Source organism: Gekko japonicus, unplaced genomic scaffold, assembly GCF_001447785.1.
Source record: "Gekko japonicus isolate JY-2015 unplaced genomic scaffold, Gekko_japonicus_V1.1 scaffold369, whole genome shotgun sequence".
NCBI lineage: Eukaryota > Metazoa > Chordata > Lepidosauria > Squamata > Gekkonidae > Gekko > Gekko japonicus.
Window position 1 is genome coordinate 526,321 of NW_015160846.1, and position 18,746 is coordinate 545,066.

Sequence of the window (18,746 nt, forward strand, 5' to 3'; positions counted from 1 at the left end):
AGACAAGAGGCTGGACTAGAGGGACCCTCCCTGGTCTGATCCAGCAGGGCTCTTCGCATGTTCTTAAGCTCAAGGGAAGGCCTTGGCCTCTGTGCCTTCTTGTTGGCCCTCCAGAGGAACTGGCTGGCCACTGTGTGGAGACAAGAGGCTGGACTAGAGGGACCCTCCCTGGTCTGATCCAGCAGGGCTCTTCGCATGTTCTTAAGCTCAAGGGAAGGCCTTGGCCTCTGTGCCTTCTTGTTGGCCCTCCAGAGGAACTGGCTGGCCACTGTGTGGAGACAAGAGGCTGGACTAGAGGGACCCTCCCTGGTCTGATCCAGCAGGGCTCTTCGCATGTTCTTAAGCTCAAGGGAAGGCCTTGGCCTCTGTGCCTTCTTGTTGGCCCTCCAGAGGAACTGGCTGGCCACTGTGTGGAGAAAAGAGGCTGGACTAGAGGGACCCTCACTGGTCTGATCCAGCAGGGCTCTTCGCATGTTCTTAAGCTCAAGGGAAGGCCTCGGCCTCTGTGCCCTGTGGTTGGCCCTCCAGAGGAACTGGCTGGCCCCTGTGTGAGACAGGAGGCTGGACTAGAGGGACCCTCACTGGTCTGATCCAGCAGGGCTCTTCGCATGTTCTTATGTTCTTAACTTCCACATTCAGAGGCAGAAAACGTTTGAATCCCAGTGTCAGGAGGCCACATCAGCAGAAGGCCTTGGCCTTTCTGCTTTGTTTCTTTGGCCCTCCGGAGGAACTGGTTGGACATTGTGTGAGACAGGATGCTGGACTAGGTGGGCTGCTGGTCTGATCCAGCTGGGCTCGTCTTACGCTAGAGTTTTATAAATGGAAATCGGTCTCATGGGACATGCAAAGTAAAGGGAGAGAACTTTGCAGTGTGGGCGACGAGGCTTTAAAAGAAGCGAGTGCTGCCCCCTTCTGGCTGCATTTATGAATCTCTGGTTGGAGGCTGCAAAACTAGTGTCTGCGCCTCTGGACAGGGAGGTGAGCGAAAGGGTGCCTCGGTGCAGAGCGGAGCTTAAGCGCTAGCTCCTGTCGCCTCTCTTCCTGCAGCGGAACCTTTGACGGCTTAGCAGGGCTGAAGTTGGATCGGCCAGGCATCTCGGAGGCGGCCGGCCCTCACTCACTCATTCACATTCTTTACAGTCCGCCTTTCTCATTGGGACCCAAGGCGGATTATGCAGAGCGAGTCAATACAATCATGGGATGGAGACATTCAGTAAACTGTGAAATTAGGATCAGAGTGGTAGGGCCAACCAGAAATTAAAAAAAAAAAACAGAACTGAAGCAAAGCAAATGGTTAACGTGACGTGTTAAACGATGCAAAATTCCACAGTAGGATCCCGCTTACAGCAAACCACGCACAGTAGTATAGATCACAGTCCCTAATAATTTATCCAGTTAACTTTGTGAAGCCTTCGGTGCAGGGTACCCTGTTGCCCCGCGTAGAAAAGCCCTCTTGAATAATTCAGTTTTGCATCGTTTGCGGAAAGCCACAGCAGAGAAGGCACATGGATGGGCAGCAGTGTTCCCTCTAAGCTGAGTCAGTGTGAGCCGGCTCACAGTTTCTTACCCTCCGGCTCACACATTTTGGTCTTAGCTCAGGAAGGAGGGCTCCAGAGCCAACTGATTGATGCAGTCGCCAAATCCACCTGCCTGCTCACAACTTTAATGCCGGTAGCTCACAAAGTAGAATTTTTGCTCACAGGACTCCACAGCTTAGAGGGAGGCATTGATGGGCAGTTGTCCAATTTTGCCCATTTGCAGGTGGTCTCCTGCGGGAGGCCCCGCTCGGGTGGGCGACTTCGCCGTGCCCCCTCCACAGTGAAGTGCCCCTGCTTCCGACAGCCTCCAGAGAAAGCCAGTCATTTCCAGATTTGTTTTATTAACAAATGTGGCGATTGGGAAAGGTTTTCACTCATTGTTTATCTTGAGACCGGGAAGAATGGGGTTCTGGCGACACTCTGGGAGGAAGACCCTGCTGGGTGAGGGAAGTCAAGTCTATTTTATGCTGTCCCCTTGTTGAGTGTATTCCTGGGCAAAAGGCCCAGCCGTAGATCCTCTGCACTTAATGGCCTTTGATTCCCGTAGGGCTTCCACATCCCCCCCGCGGAAAGTCACTTCCCTCCACGCTTTCCTTTCTTTTGTTGTTGTTGTTCAGTCACACGGTCGAGTCCGACTCTTCGCGACCCCATGGACCACATCACGCCAGGCCCTCCTGTCTTCCGTCATGCTCCAGAGTTTGCTTAATGTCATGTTAGTTGCATTTATAACACTGTCCGACCATCTCATCCTTTGCCATCCCCTTCTTCTTTTGCCTTCAGTCTTTTCCAGCATCAGGGTCTTCTCCAGGGAGTGTTCCCTTCTCATTGGGTGGCCAAAGTGTTTGAGCTTCAGTTTCATTATCTGGCCTTCCAGGGAACAGTCAGGGTTGATTTCCTTTAGGATTGACTGATTCGATCTCCTTGCAGTCCAGGGGACTCTCAAGAGTCTTCTCCAGCACCATAATCCAAAAGCATCTATTCTTCGGCGCTCAGCCTTCCTTATAGTCCAACTCTCGCAGCCATACAGTACTACTAGGAATATCATTGCTCTGACCATACGGACCTTTGTTGGCAGGGTGACGTCTCTCTTTTTTAGTATGCTGTCTAGGTTTACCATCGCTTTCCTCCCAAGGAGCAGGCTTCTCTTAATTTCACGGCTGCAGTCACCGTCTGCAGTGATCTTGGATCCCAGGAATGTGAAGTCTGTGCTTTCTCAGCCACTCCCAAGGGCTAGACTATTTTGGAACTCGGGAAGCACCGAAGCATGGACTACAGAGAGCCCTCTTTGCGGCCACAGTCCGTCCCATTCTATGGGGCCAGAGCTGCCTTTTCTTGCAGTCTTTCCCGGACCAGTTGCTCCCCAGTTCACCTCCTGCCCAGCGTAGGGCCACCCTCAGAGCAGGAATCTGTACCCAGGGTTCACCTGTCAAGGGAGAATCTCTTGTGTCCAGGACACCATGCTGGTTGGGGGGCGGGGGTGTTCTTGTTTTGTTTCAGATGCTTCGCTGCAGCTCTCTCACACATCTCCCGCTGCCCGCGTTTCGCTCGAAGGCAGCTGCATGCTGAGTTGTGGAGCCAGGCAACTGCAAGTCCGGCTAACAGCCTTGGAGTTCTGCGTGCCGTGTTTACAGAGCGAGGCCTCCCCTGTTAAAATGGTTATGTTGTTGCACGGCTCCCGGAGTCCTTGTCAAGCTCCGTGCTGCCCAGATTCTATTGAATAATCAGCCCGGAGAACACCATGGAGTTAACAGTGGGCAAGAGACGGAGCACGTGACTCTGAAAGCAGGAAGCTTCCAAGTTGGAGCGCCGAATAGCTTCCTGTTTCCGGATCACGTGACTCCAAAAGCAGGAAGCTTCCAAGTTGGAGCACCAAATAGCTTCCTGTTTCCGGATCACGTGACTCCAAAAGCAGGAAGCTCCTAAGCTGAAGTACCTAATAGCATTCTGTTTCCAGGAGTTAACATCTTCTTTGCCCACCCATTCGTTCTCCAGCTGCACTGCAGAGGTGTCGGCCGCCTCCCACACACTGAGCTCCTCTTATATCTTGTCTGTTGCTCCCAGACCCTTCTCATGGAGGAGGAGGAGGAGGAGGAGGAGATTGGATTTATACCTCCGCTCTTCACACAGAGTCTCTCAGAGCAGCTTACAAGCTCCTTTCCCTTCCCCTCCCCACAACAGACACCCTGTGAGGTAGGCGGGGCTGAGAGAGCTCTTCCCAGAACTCCCCTTGAGAGAACAGCTCTGCCAGAACTGTGGCTTGCCCAAGGTCATCCAACAGCTGCAAAGTGGAGGAGGGGAATCAAACCTGGTTCTCCCAGATTAGAGTGCGTGCACTTAACCACTACACCAAACTGGCTCTGTAGTTTCTAAAAGGAGCCCTTGTGTACCCAATAGGCTACAGCTGGGACTTCATTTTCTTGGTAGATGATACTCCTTCTTACATCTCCCTCCCAGGTATTACACTCACAACAAGAAGGGTCAGTTGGTCAACACCCCCTATGTGGACAACTCCTACAAGTGGGCCGGCGGTGGCTTCCTGTCGACCGTGGGCGACCTCCTCAAATTCGGGAACGCCATGTTGTATGGCTATCAGCTCGGGCAGCGGCAGGCCCTCGCCCCCGGGCTCCTTCCCGGTTACCTCCAGCCCGGCACCATCGAGATGCTGTGGACGGCAGTGCCAAAGACGGAGGCATCCTGGAGCAAAGACGACCGGTACGGCATGGCTTGGCAGGTGGTGGAGAAGAAGCCGGCCTACGGGTTCTGCCGGCAGCCGCGACACTACGCGTACCACTGCGGTGGAGCTGTGGGAGCAAGCAGCGTCCTGCTCATCCTCCCCGAGGAAAGGGACTCCGGGGCGGCCGCGGGCAGGGGCACGCTGATGCCGCCCAAGGGCGTGGTGGTGACTGTGATCTGCAATATGCAGTCCATTTCCCTGAGCAAAACTGCCTTAAAGATTGCAATGGAATTTGAAAAGGACAAGTTAGGGCAGCGTGCCGATAAGAACGGCTCCTTCTGCCATTGAGCAAGGTTCCAAAAGGAGAGCGTAGAGTTATGTCAATGGCGAGCGCTCATAGCGTGGAAAGGATCCTTTTTTTTGCAGAACAGAAAGTCCCCCCCCCCCCCCAACTGGGCGGTGTTAGGATTTGCCACTCAGGGAAGCTGCCGTACAATCCTAGCACTGCCCAGTCAAAGAGGGAAAGTTTTCCAAGTGCAAACTGCCAAACCCGTTGCCGGCGATTAGTGTTTTGCCGGAGGCCGACGGAGATCCCTTTGCGGCCATTTTTCCTGCTTTGCCACAACTCCTGCTGAGGTGTCTTAATCCGGCGTCTTCCTTGGTCGCCGTTCAGGGGAAGTTTTACATCCATGGCCAGGCTCGCCCACGTTTCTCAGCAGAGGTTTCTGAAACTCAGAACTGTATGGCAAACACTGACCCTTCTGCTGAAAGCAGAGGCCCTTTGGCGGGTGGGCGAGCAGCTGTCAGTTCAGTTCCCCATCGTGGCAGATTTCAGTTCTGGCCAGCCGGCTTTGCGTGTGCTGCCTTTTGTTAAATCGAGGGAGGGAGCGAGGAAGAAAGCGGCTGTAGAGCCCACTTTGGCGCCTTTGGAGCCGCTGGACAGCCAAGGGAGACATGGATGAGCTAACTGCCTTCTCCCTGCAGAGGGCGCTAGTGGGACTCAGTCCCCTGATTGGCTGCCTGCCTGCCTGAGTGCAGAGCGGGGTGGGGGGGGGGGGGGGGGGGGGATGTATGGTGAATCGGATTTCTTCTAGAGACGCTTGGCATGGAACCTGAGTATTGAACTTTTGTAAGGGGATGCCGTTTTTAAAGAGCTTTGCTGGCCCAGTGGTATTTCTTGGGACTTGAGCCCAGGGTTTCTTGGAATGTTTGTCAAGGTCCAGCCTTTGGTTTGGTGCTCCGGATAGCGAAATGAACGTTTGACTTCGGTTATCTGACAACCTTGATTTCTCCCATGTAGTCGCTGAAGCCAAATGTCAGCTCGCCACGAGGCGCCCCGGCATCGTCCTTGAGATGTCGTCCGTTTCTTGCCCCTTTCCGAATCCGTTCCCGCAGATTTGAATCTCAGATTTACGAGGCAGATCTCATCAGGCTGCCATCCCGTGTGTGTTGACTTGGGAGTAAGCCTTCTGAGTAAACGCGCACGGGTTCGGGCTGAAAGGCTCTTATCTGGCAATATTTGTCTTGGTTCCATAAGATGCAGATCGAGCCTTGTAGTGCTGAAGCCGACCCCAAAAGCTGTGCTGTTGATGTCTGAGCCCCTGGGAAGGGTCCCGAGGGAGGCTTCACGGCATCCCTTCTCAGCTTGCTTTGGTCTGCTGGCCATCCGTCTAGTGGCTGAAGAGTGGACACTGCCTTTTTCTTGCCCGGTCCCTAGACGGGCTTGGACTTCTTTCTGGAGTCGCTCAGTCCAGATTTTTCTTGCTTCTCGTTTCTTAGTGGTCACTTTGGTGAGTGAAGCTTTTCCCAAGCTCTGCCTTCAGGTGGATCGTGGCCTGGGCCCAGTAAAAAATGGGCCACGAGAACTCAGATGATAAAGATTGCATCTTCAGTGCAGCCACGTGACAGAAACACATCGCAACGCCCCTCCTGTTGATGTGGTAAATCGGTGGTGGGCATGCTTAAAAAGAAGCACTTCTCTTTGCCACGAGCGTCCACTCTCTCGGTTGATTACATTGATGTTTTCATACTTTCTTTTTTTAGGGTGTGTGTGTGTGTGTGCAGGACAGACTTGTTGAATGCCAAATTTGTGATTATGATTAAAATACGGGGGGGGGGGAGGTTTTAACCTGTAACAAGATGGTGATAAACGTAACAACGCTGCCAAGTTTTCTTTTTCTTCAACGTCGAGGTGCCTGATTGGAAACTGCCTGAATTCTCATTTCTTCAAAATTAGGAGGTCTGCCACGGTATGAGTGGAGAGGGCTTATTTCTGTGTTTTTAACAAAACGAGCTAAAATCATGTAATGCACAAAATTGTTCTGTAAAGGAGGACAGGGGATCATCTCTGCTTTGGGGAACGTCATCAGCTCTGTGGTCCCGTTACGTGGACAGTGTTCAGAACCCACCTCCCCCTTTTGACATCTGGCTGAACTGTCGTTGCCGGTTCCTAATCATGTGCCAATGCCTAGTTAGACCACTTCACCAGTCGCGACTGGCCTTTTTGTAGGCCTCAGCCAATAAAAACTTTGTATTTTTGACTGAGCGTTCAGCTGGCATCTGCCCCCCCTTCATGTCTCTCTCTGGATGTGAAAGGTTTTGACTGTGGTGGAATCTGGGATTCCGTTGTCGCTTCAGAACGCATCAAATGAAGTTTGCCGAGATACCCAAGGTGACTTTATCTGTTGACTGAGTGGAAGGCAAGACACCTCCCCAAGTCACTGGCTCAGCTACAGCAATTTACACTGGTTCCTGATCCACCCCCCAAGTCATAGAATCATAGAATGTTAGAGCCGGAAGGGTCCTTGCAGGTCATCCGTTCCAACCCCCCGCACTCTGCAGGAGCACAGCCGAAAGAGAGCCCTATAGCGTACCCGAAAGACGGTTGTCCAGCCTCCGCTTGAAAACGTCCAGCGAAGGAGCATCCACCCCCTCCTGAGGCAGTCTGTTCCACTGCTCAAGCACTGTTACAGTCAGGACCAATGTTCCCTCTAAGCTATAGAGTCTTGTGAGCAAAAATTCTATGTTGTGAGTTACTGGCATTAAAGTTGTGAGCAGGTGATTTGGCTGCTGCATAAATTGGTTAGCTCTGGAGCCCTCCTTCCTGAGCCAAGACAAAAATGTGTGAGCCGGAGGCTCAAAAACCGTGAGCTAGCTCACACTAACTCAGCTTAGAGGGAACATTGGTCAGGACATTTCTCCTGATATTTGGCCGGTACCGACTCCCTTGTCATTTCCACCCATTAGATCTAGTCTTGCAATCCGGAGCAAGAGAGAACAGATCTGCTCCATCTTCCACATGGCAGCCCTTCACATACTTGAAGACTGCCATCGTGTCCCCTCTAAGCCTTCTCCTTCCCAGGCTAAACAGACCCAACTCTTTCCGCCTTTCCTCGTAAGACTTGGATCCCAACCCTCTCATCCTGGCTTCCCTCTTCTGGACACCAATTCAGGGTGTTGCTTTTGTCCTTTCAAGCCCTACGTGGCTTGGGAACTCCGGGGGTATCTGAACGGTCGTCTTCTCCTTTGCGTTCCTGTCTGGGAATTGCAGTCACTGGGAGGGAGGCCCTCTTGACTGTCCCACCAATCAAAGAGGCTCATCTGGTGGGCACACGTGAGACAGGGCCTGTTCAGTGGCAGCCCTACGGAACAGCCTCCCCAGGGAGATGCACTTGGCCCCCTCACCGTCTGCCTTCAGGAGGCAGTCGAAGACAGTTTTATTGGGACTGCATTTCATTGATCTAGCTTTTACTATTGGCAGTCCTAATTGAGAGTTCTTAAAAAAATTTTGTATTTTTCGTGTGTGCGTGCATGCGCCACACCACCTCAAAAAAGATATTGTAGCATTGGGAAAAGTGCAGAAAAGGGCAACTAGAATGATAAAAGGGTTGGGACGCTTTCCCTATGAAGGAAGATTGAAGCGCTCGGGGCTCTTGAGCTTGGAGAAACGACGGCTGAGGGGGTGACACGATCGAGGTTTATAAGATTATGTGTGGGATAGAGCAGGTGGAGAAAGAAGTCCTTTTCTCCCTTTCTCACCATACAAGAACTCGTGGGCACTCCACGAAATTGCTGAGCCGTCGGGTTAGAACGGATAAAAGGGAGTCCTTCTTCACCCAAAGAGTGATTCACACATGGAATTCACTGCCACAGGAGGTGGTGGCGGCTACAAGCATGGATGGCTTCAAGAGGGAATTGGATAAGCATCTGGAGCAGAAGTCCATCAGTGGCTATTAGCCACAAGGCATAGACAGGAACTCTTGGTCCAGGGCAGGTGATGCTCTGTATTCTTGGTGTTTCGGGGAACAGTGGGAGGGCTTCTAGTGTCCTGGCCCCACTGCTGGACCTCCTGAGGGCACCTGGTATTTTTGGCCACTGTGTGACGGAGTGTTGGACTGGATGGGCCATTGGCTGATCCAACATTGGCTTGTATTATGTTCTTAAGTTCTAAAGGTATAGATAGGAACTCCTGTCCTGGGGCAAGGGATGCTCTGTATTCTTGGTGCTTGGGGAAACAGTGGGAGGGCTTCTAGTGTCCTGGCCCCACTGCTGGACCTCCTGAGGGCACCTGGTATTTTTGGCCACTGTGTGACAGAGTGTTGGACTAGGTGGGCCATTGGCCTGATCCAACAGTTGCTTCTCTTATGTTCTCTTATGTTTAAGTCATGGCAACCTCTGGTGACTGACCCCTACCGGGGGCCTGGGGGATATCCAGAGAGGTGGCTGAAGAAAGCCTGCCCCCGCCTCCCGACTGCTGGTATTCCAAGGAGGTCTCCCATCCAAGTACTTGCCAGAGTCGACCCCGCTTAGCTTCCGAGGGAGTTCTTAAATTTTGACCTTCTGTGGGCTTTAGAACTGTTGTTTTCATAATGTTTTATTTACAGCAGAAGCCACCTTGAGTCTCGCAAGGGACAAAGGCAGCGAATAAACATTTTAGATAAATAATAACCCAGACAAGCTGATTCACACCAGCAGATTAGTGGCTAGACGCTTAAGAAATTAAGCGTCCTCTGCTTTCATCTACATAGCTTTTACTTTTTTTTTTTTGTTCCAGTACAACAAAGGCCCAGACTCTTGCAGTTCTTGTATCAAGCGGATTTATTGATTCTGGTAAAAATCAAACTTGAAAAGCACAAAATACAGTTCCAGCTCGGGAAGAGTGACATAATTAAGATGCTTCCACCTTGAAAGGAGGCCTTCTTGGCTTACGAAGAAGTGCCAGAACTTTCAGCAATGATTTATTTAGACATTTTTACACCTGCATAGTGAAGACGCAGTTTGTGACAATCACAGTAGCTGCAGCAGAGATCCTCCTCACTGAAGGGAATTCATAGTGAAAGGTGCCACTTTGTTTGACCGCTTGGAAGTGCCGACGACGTTAATCCTTTTTTCTTTTTCGGCACTTCAGTCTCCGGTTTTACCTCCGCAGGGATTGGCTTTGCCCAGTTGGTCACAGCTGACAGAGCAGAGCCTGCTTTTCTAGACTGCCCAGGAGCGCTTAAGAACAGTGCGGTGCACCGAAGGCCTGATGGGGAAAGGGAGAGCTACCAGAACAGTTTAGCCCACGGGTGTCAAACATGCGGCCCGGGGGCCGGATCAGGCCCCCTGAGGACTTCCATCAGGCCTGCAGTGGAACTGGCCGTCTCCTGCTTCCAGTTCTGCTGCTGCTGCTGCATCATAGCTTGCTTCACCAGCCTCCCTCACTCGCTCCACCATTTCATGTTTTAACCGGGGTCCCAGGCTCAGAGCTCTGAGCGTGAGATTTCTGTGGCGAATGTCGATAAATCAAAAGTAGGTTTGCAGGTTACAGAGCTCATGTTTCAAGCATGTTTTTATTTTAAGTAAAAAAAATAGATCTTTGGGTTTGTGTCCTTTACAAAGTTTATATCTCCGCTAGCTGGAGATATATGACACACATGGCCCGGCCCAACAAGGTCTCATTTATGTCAGATCCAGACCTCATAACAAATGAGTTCGACACCCCTGGTTTAACCAGAATCTTAGCCCAAACTGTACAGCCCTTCAGGCAGGCCCCAGAGAGAGAGTTCTGAAGCCCATTCTAAAAGACTGAACAGTCAGAAGTCAATAACCACTGTCTATGGGGCACATGCCCGAGTGCAGCAAAATGCGAGGCCTGCCACAATGCCACAACTGATGTGCTCACGTAGCTTCTATTCCTTCCTGTCCTGTGTCTTCCCCATGGCACGGGCCTGGCCCCAGCGCCCCAAACCTCGCAGGCTTTCAACTTGCGAGCGGGCGTTTCCCGGGGAACTCTCTCTCACAGGGGTTCTGCAAGACTGCATTTCTTTGCCCCTAATAAGGAATCAATCAATACCGGAAGAAAGAAAAGAAATGCTGGAAGTGTATTCAATTGATTTTTGCAGTTAATAGCCCCACCCCACTAAAAGCTATAAAAACAGAGTTCAGTTGCCCCTCGACACACCAAGGGGTGGGGGATCTGCAGATGAGACAGGAGGTCCACCCTTGCTGATTCCTCTTTTGCCAAGCAAAACAGAATTAACTTGCTAGATTCGGCTGTGCTGTGGTCAGATGGATAAGGCTTCCTCGGCAGGTGCAACGGCGAAGGGATCGCTCAGTGCTGCTTTCTTCTGAACGAGCAACCTGGCAAGAAAGCATAAAGCACGTCAGATCAGAAAAGAGATGTTCCAATCAGTGTCCCCTCTACGCTGTGGAGTCTGGTGAGCAAAAATTCCACTTTGTGAGCTACGGGCATTAAAATTGTGAGCGAGCGATTTGTCTATGGCATACATTCGTTTGCTCTGGAGCCCTCCTTCCTGAGCTGAGATGTGGGAGCCAGAGGCTAAAAAACTGTGAGCCAGCTCACGCTAACTCAGCTTAGAGGGAACACTGGTTCGAATAAGGTATTTTCTGGGTATTTTTTTGGTTCAGTATTGCTGAATGCACACTCCTAAATCAAACATGCAGGAACCTACCGTATACTGAATCCAACCATCAGTCCACCAAGGTCAAGATTGTCTGCTCGGACTGGCAACCGCTCTCCAGGGTCTCAGGCCTAGAAAGGTCTTTCCCACCACCTCCTGCCTGGCCTTTTTAACTGGAGATGCCGTGGACTGAACCTGGGACCTTCTGCATGCCAAGCAGAGGCTCTTCCACTGAGCCACGGCCCCACTTTACAGCTCCCCAGGGTCTCAGGCAGAGGCCTTTCCCATCACCTCCTGCCTCGTCCTTTTTAACTGGAGATACTGGGGATTGAACCTGGGACCTTTTGCATGCCAAGCAAAGGCTCTACCCACTGAGCCACAGCTCCTCTTTACAGCTCTCCAGGGTCTCAGGCGGAGGTCTTTCCAATCACCTGCTGCCTGGTCCCTTTTAAGTGGAGATGCCGGGGATTGAGCCTGGGACCTTCTACATGCTAAGCAGAGGCTCTGCCACTGTGCCATGGCCCCTCCATTATAATACATGAACTCATGAAGCTGCCTTATACTGAATCAGAACACTGGTCCATCAAGGTCAGGATTGTCTACTCAGTCTGGCAGCCGCTCCCCAGGGTCTCGGGCGGAGGTCTTTCCCATCACCTGCTGCCTGGTCCCTGTTAAGTGCAGATGCCAAGGATTGAACCTGGGACCTTCTGCATACCAAGCCGATGCTCTACCACTGAGCCACAGTCCCTCTTGACAGCTCTCCAGGGTCTCAGGCGGAGGTCTCTCCCATCACCTCCTGCCTGGTCCCTTTTAACTGGAGATGCCAGGGACTGAATCAGGGACCTTCCTGCGTGCCAAGTCGATGCTCTATCACTGAGCCATGCCTCCCGCCCCCCATTATTTAGCTAGAGAGGCTGAGGTCTTACCCAGTCAAAACAAAAGGTTCTGCTGCTGAGCTGTGGGCCCTCCCCAGGAATTCTAGAGCCTGCGCGTAAGTTAGGAGAGAAATGCTCAAGAGATTCTTATAAATAATAATGCGTAAGCTCCCAAAGAGGTGACTGTCACGGCAAAGGGGTGCATCTGTGCAAGGGCGATGGGCTTGAAGGGGCAAGATGCGGTCCCCTACCTTCTGTGAGCCTGGCTTTGCCTCCCGTCGGCTGGCACAGGACGGTTGAGCATCCGACACACGGAACCACCATCTGGGCGTGGCTGAACACGGTGGTGATCTTGTAGCATCCTGGATTTTAAAAGCAGGCGTTTCTCATTCAAACGGGTCCGCGCACCCTGGGGTATGAAACCCTCAAGCCAGACCTTCCCAGGGGTCCCGAACATGGCCTTGTGAGCAACCCCTTCCGAAGTGTACAAAACTGACCATTTTCAAATGGGGGTGGGGGATTACAGGAGAGCTGCTGGGTGGGGAATCTGTCCGTCCCGTTCAGGTTTCCTTTAGACAGCCATTCATAAACCAAGCCGCTTACAAGGCTGGTTTCTTGGCCTCCCAGTTACATTCTGCATGGGCCGCTCACTATCTCTTCATATTGCCCGAAGGACCACAGTGAAAACGACACGGCATGCAGCCTCAGGCCTGGCCCATTCACACAGGGAGTGCCGGGCAGTGTGGCAAGTCTACGGCCTTTTATGAAAAGGAACAGACGAGAGAGTCAAAGGCCCTTCCCCAAAGACACTGGCCAGGAACGAAACAGCTCCCTGTCTGATAAGCAACATTTGGCTAGAGCCCCCCCCCCCAATACTCAAACCCACACCGCTGCCCAGATGAAAGATACAGAGAAGGAAGGGGGCACTGTTAGTCCTCCACATTGGGAGGCACTAAACCTCTGAGTCCCAGTGCCAGGAGGCGACACCAGGGGAAGGCCTCGGCCTCCAAGCCCTGTTGGTCCTCCAGAAGAACTGGTTGGCTGCTGTGTGAGACAGGATGCTGGACTGGATGGACCATGGATCTGACACAGCAGGGATCTTCTGATGTTCTTATGAAGGCCTCGGCCTCTCTGCCCTGTTATTGGCCCTCCAGAGGAACTGGTTGGCCACTGTGTGAGACAGGACGCTGGGTTAGATGGTCTGATCCAGCAGGGCTCTTCTGAAGTTCTTATGAAGACCCTGGCCTCTGCCCTGTTGTTGGCCCTCCAGAGGAACTGGTTGGCCATTGTCTGAGATGGGATTGCTGGACTACATGGACCACTGGTCTGATCCTGCAGAGCTCTTGTGGTGTTCTTATCATGACAAGGCCTTGGCCTCTGTTGTTGGTCCTCCATAGGAACTGGTTGGCTGCTGTGTGAGACAGGATGCTGGACTGGATGGACCCTCACTGGTCTGATCCAGCAGGGCTTTTATGTTCTTACCGGGAAGGCCTTAGTCTCTCTACCCTGTTGTTGGCCCAGGGGAACTGTTTGGCCCCTGTGTGAGACAAAGATGCTGGACTAGGTGGATCCTCACTGGTCTAACCCAGGAGGGCTCTTCTGATGTTCTTATCAGGGAAAGACCTCGACCTGTGTGCCCTGTTCTTGGCCCTCCAGAGGAACTGGTTGGCCACTGTGTGAGACTAGATGGACCTTCACTGGTCTCATCCAGCAGGGCTCTCCTTATGATCTCTAAACCAGTCTCCTGTAATGAAAGAATCCCACAGAGCTAGCTGGCCATATTACAGCAGAGAGTCCTTTGGCATCTTTAGTGACTTAACAACAGAGATCTGGTGGCACTGTCTTTCACAGCCAGAGAAGTACGGAGTGCTGACTTATGGATGAAAGGAGTAACCCATCTGCCTGAGCCCTGTCCTCCTTCAGAAACTTGGCAGGGATGCACGAGGACTCTGGGCTTGTCAGCAGCTCCCTGCACAGCATGGCAAACCACCTCTGAAACCGAACGGAGTTCCTGGAACCACTGGCCAGACAGGTCTGTTTGCCTCCGAACAAATACTATTTGCGGGAGCTCATGCCTGACGGGTCTCTAACCTGCCGTTTGGACGCCTACCCGTGTTTACTCCTCCACCGACAGTTGTGCCTAGATAGAAAGATAACTCCGGGCTGTGTGTTTTTCCTTCGCAAAGGATCCGTAGCGACTGAAGGGAGAAGGAAACCGGAGCTGCAACTCAAGGCGGTCAGTGACCAAAGAGTGTGAATGCAAAGTCCGGCAAGGCAGGGATTGCAGAGGGGTCACCAGCCAAGAGTCGAGACCTCAAGTCGGGTCATGTATTTATAGTTCCGGACTCCTACCCTCGCAGGCCACTTCTCTCTTAAGAATTCCTTAAGATAGGGGAGGCGACATACCAAAAGATGGGTTTTTCCTGCACTGCTCTTATTTACATCTAAGACCCGGCTTTATTCTTCTCTGCTCAACCAGCCCCGTAATGATTCCATGTTTTGGTGTGTGTGTGTGTTCCTTTAAATGTTTAGTTTGACTGCAGTGCTGGAAGAAGAGTGATAGAGGGCGACAAGTGTGATTTGACTGGCTGCTGACTGAGAGTGTGGGAGGAGGGGGGTGTGGAGAGGATTCTGTGTGTGTGTGTGTGTGTATGAGGAGATTCTGTGATATGAGAGAGACAAGTATGGAAGAGTTTTGAAGAGAGACTGTGTGACTCTGAGAGTTGTGAAAGATTCTGCGTGTGGAGTTTGAAGAGAGAACATAGTCTGTGTGACTATGGAATTTTTAGTCTAATTCTGTGTGAATAAGACCAACAGTTTAGTCTGTGTGACTAAGAGAGTTGATTCTATTCAGTGTGAATAAAACAAAGAGACTAGCCTGAGTGGCTATATATAAGAGAAAGAGAGTATACAGAGTGTATAAGCCTGTCAGAGTGGAGTTTGGCGATTGACTGTTTGTGGTACCAAGCTTCGTCAGTTACATTTACAAGTTCCTTTCTTCAGCATCAGTTCAATACAACCAGAAACCTATTTTGTTCTTTATTAAAGAAATCAATTTTTGTTTAAACTTATCCCAGAAATCAGTATAGTACTTCCTCAGGGCCACATAGTCCTCCGAAGTGCCCAGACCCTAGGTCATTCTACCAAAAGAGAGAGAATTGGAATTTTTAATTCCTGGTGGCAGCAGAAAACTACCATGCACTTATATGCACAAAGAATGTTTAAAGGTAAAACCGTTTCCCCTATAAGCGAGGACGTCACAAACCCCTTTGACCTTTCATTGGCGTGAGCACACAGAGATAGCACGTGTACAATAATTCGATCTCTATGCACAATATCTCCCGTTCATTGCACTGCCAAGTACAGATCTTTACGAGGGGAGCTATCTGCATAGTTTGACCTTCGGCACAAAACGCTCTGATAAAGAGCTGCACTGTTTCATAAGTAATAATGGGAAACAGACCACGTCAGCAGTTGTTACCCTGCCTGCGGTGGCCATTGTTCCCGACTGCAGAAGAGATCAAATACTTTGCTTCCTCAAAGCGAAACTAAGGGGGTTTTCCGATCTAAATTAAAATGTGTCACGCGTGAGGAAACTGGTACCAAAGGCATTTTTTATAATAGCAATTCCTTCTGAGAATATTAATGGTGAGCTGCTGAAATCTTATAAGGGAGTGTAAAAAAACTCAAGTTACTTTTCATTTTTTTAAAAAAGGAGGAGGAGATTGGATTTATACCCTGCCCTTCACTCAAAGTTTCAGAGCGGCTTACAATCTCCTTCCCCTCCCCACAACAGGGACCCTGTGAGGTAGGTGGGGCTGAGAGAGCTCTGACAGGAACGGCTCTTTTTCAAGGACAGCTCTGAGAGAACTATGGGTGGCCCAAGGTCATCCAGCAGGTGCAAGTGGAAGAGTGGGGAATCAAACCCGGTTCTCCCAGATTAGAGTCCGCACACTTAACCACGACACCAAACTGGCAGTGCAGCTACTTCAACAAATGTCTGTTATGAGCTGGATATTGGACGACTCAAACCAACGAGTAGCTCAAGTTAAGATTCCTTCTGGAGAGATCTACTAACCTAAGTTGTCTTGCCATCACTGAGAGCCAGTTGGACAGTGCAGGTACCTTAGCCGAGGAAACTAAAAGTCTATTTCCTCTTCCCTTGATTACGCTCTTACCCTCCGAGAAGAGGAAACTGCCCGCTGGACTGGCAGCCCCTCAACTCCCCTTCTGTAGTCCGTAAGAGAGCACTTTGAAGACAATATTACCTGGACACTTGACGTCCATGAAGTAGGAATTCGGGCTCTGCACCAGGCGTTTCTTTTTGTGTTTCCTTTTCTCATCCTCTAAGGACGGGTGGTTTAAGTCTCTAGCCAGCTGCAGAAGAGACCCGAAGGCAAGTTATTTCACCAGACACAACAGAGCAGGGCTCATGAGCTCGCTCGGATGAGTTCAATCAATCAGTCAATCAATTTTATTGCAACAGTCAGTGACCAGCAGTACAATATGATTAAAAAATTTAAAAGTGATCAAAAGAGATAAAATTAAATCTTAACAACATAAAAAATCATACCCACTAACTATTTATTTATTATTATTTATTTATTTGATTTTTATCCAGCCCTCCCGCCAAAGCGGCTCAGGGCGGCTTACAACAGTAAAACAATAAAACAGTACCTCTAAAACAGCATACAGTACATTAAAATCTAAAATTTAAAATTATATTTTTATTTATACCCCGCCCTTCACTACCCAAAGGTGTCTCAGAGCGGCTTACAAACTCCCTTTCCCTTCCCCTCCCCACAACAGACACCCTGTGAGGTGGGTGGGGCTAAGAGAGCTCTCTCGAGGACGGCCCTTGATAGAACAGCTCCGAGAGAACTTGTGACCGACCCAAGGTCACACCAGCAGCTGCATGTGGAGGAGGAGTGGGGAAGCAAACCCAGTTCTCCCAGATCAGAGTCCGCGCTCCTACCCACTACACCAAACTGGCTCTCTACACCAACCACTTAAAACGCAATAAAGAGCCAAAAAAATACACAATAAAATCATGCTGCCATATGAGATTTTCGATGCTTATAAACCTGTGCAGAGAATTTAGCCACCTGACGAGTAAGGGATGAGTTCCTGTCTAGTGACTATCATGCCGAGTTTTCCTTCCCTGGCCAGAGAGATCTGCTGCCCAAAGGCAGAAGGCGTGTTGACAAACGCTAACTGACAGGAGGCACAACCCACCCGACTTGTTCGGCTTTGTGCAACTTGTCTCGGCCGACCTTCCCACTGGATGGTGTCTCACATCGGGTCTTTCCCATCTGCCACCCCAAATCCAACACTGCCCTTCCAGCCCATAGTAACTGCTGCTATGGCAACAGATTCCTCCATATGGCGAAAGGCCACAGTCTTGCCTTTATAAATTCATTCTTATGAGACTGTTGCAAAGCGAACTGCGAGGGTAGAAAGCAGGAGTGCCACAACCTGGGGAAAGAAGAAGAAGAGGAGGAGGAGGAGGGAATTGGATTTATACCCCGCCCTTCACTCAGAGCGGCTTACAAACTCCTTTCCCTTCCCCTCCCCACCACAGACACCCTGTGAGGTCGGCGGGGCTGAGAGAGCTCTGACAGGAACTGCTCTTTTTCGAGAACAGCTCTTGTCAGAACTGTGGCTTGCCCAAGGTCATCCAGCAGGTGCAAGTGGAGGAGTGGGGAATCAAACCCGGTTCTCCTAGATTAGAGTCCGCGCACTTAACCACAACACCAAACTGGCTGAAGAGGAAGATTTCTGCTTGGACGGTTCTCAAATTAGGGACTGTAACAGCAGCTGGGTGGAAGGCAGCACGGAGAAGGCACCCAAATATACTGTGGGAGAATCACACCCAGAAGGCCTAGTGCTGGAAAGCCGCAAGGAATTGCTCTCTCTCTCTCCTCCCCCACCTGCTTTCCCGCAAGGCTGAAAGGGAAAGGCATCAAGCCCCTGTCAAAAGACACCCCCCCCCCTGCGCCTTTCCACTACCCAAAGACAATTGGATTCTCTTCAGTCCTGATGCTTTTAACCTTCTCCCTCGTAGGCTAAGAATAACTGTTTGTTTGCCTTGCCCTCTGTACAATAAACTGAGAGAGAATTCTGTCATCCCTCAAATAAGGGATTTAGATGAAATCTCTGAGATACGAAAGATGCGTTTTCTTTTAAAATGGCTCATTACAAAGGTTATGCCATCAACATAATGGAGTTTCTTTCAGCAGCCTTTTTTCATAAGCGAGACAAACTTCTCTTAAAGTTAGCAGATGGCCTTTTGGGACAATAAGAAGCATAAGGAAAGGGATGGGTTCGACGGTCGTCGCAGCTGGATCTGAGCAGGAGCCCAATTCTTTTTTTTCTTTCTTTCCCTGATGCTGGGTGTGTGTGTGGGGGGGGGAGGACAATTTGGATCTTCAAGAGTTCTGCTCCCTTTGAGACACACACTTCGCTTAGCTAGGCGAAGAAAAAAAAACTGATTCTGCAGCCAGATGGGACACAATATCAGCAATGTTGCTATGGGCGTGGGGAAGACCGGGGTTCTTGGAGAGCTCTGTCCCTTCTGGACCCCCACCACCACTGCTCCCTCTAAGCTGTGGAGTCCTGTGAGCAAAAATCCTACTTGGCCAGCTCCTGGCATTCAAGTTGGGAGCCAGCCATTTGGCTACTGCATAAATCAGTTTGCTCTGGAGCCGTCCTTCCTGAGCCAAGACAGAGATGTGTGTAAGCCGGAGGCTAAAGAACC

At 50.8% G+C, this 18,746-nt stretch overlaps 2 protein-coding genes across 2 annotated transcripts in view; one reads left to right on the forward strand and one right to left on the reverse strand.

Moving 5' to 3' along the window:
- Positions 1–5,085, forward strand: part of LACTB (lactamase beta) — a gene marked incomplete at its 5' end in the record, with an annotated part of 14,319 nt that extends 9,234 nt beyond the window's left edge. Inside the window, one exon of the mRNA XM_015420090.1 lies at positions 3,993–5,085. Coding sequence (XP_015275576.1) covers positions 3,993–4,560 — 568 coding nt within the window. The remainder of the gene's footprint in view (positions 1–3,992) is intronic.
- Positions 5,086–10,137: 5,052 nt separating this feature from the next.
- The window catches only part of RPS27L (ribosomal protein S27 like), a 9,067-nt gene continuing 458 nt past the window's right edge, over positions 10,138–18,746 (reverse strand). The window contains exons 2-4 of the mRNA XM_015420216.1: positions 16,258–16,366; positions 12,241–12,351; positions 10,138–10,833 (exon numbers count right to left, since the gene is read on the reverse strand). Of these exons, the coding sequence (XP_015275702.1) occupies positions 10,805–10,833; positions 12,241–12,351; positions 16,258–16,366 (249 nt within the window). The 3' untranslated portion in view covers positions 10,138–10,804. The remainder of the gene's footprint in view (positions 10,834–12,240; positions 12,352–16,257; positions 16,367–18,746) is intronic.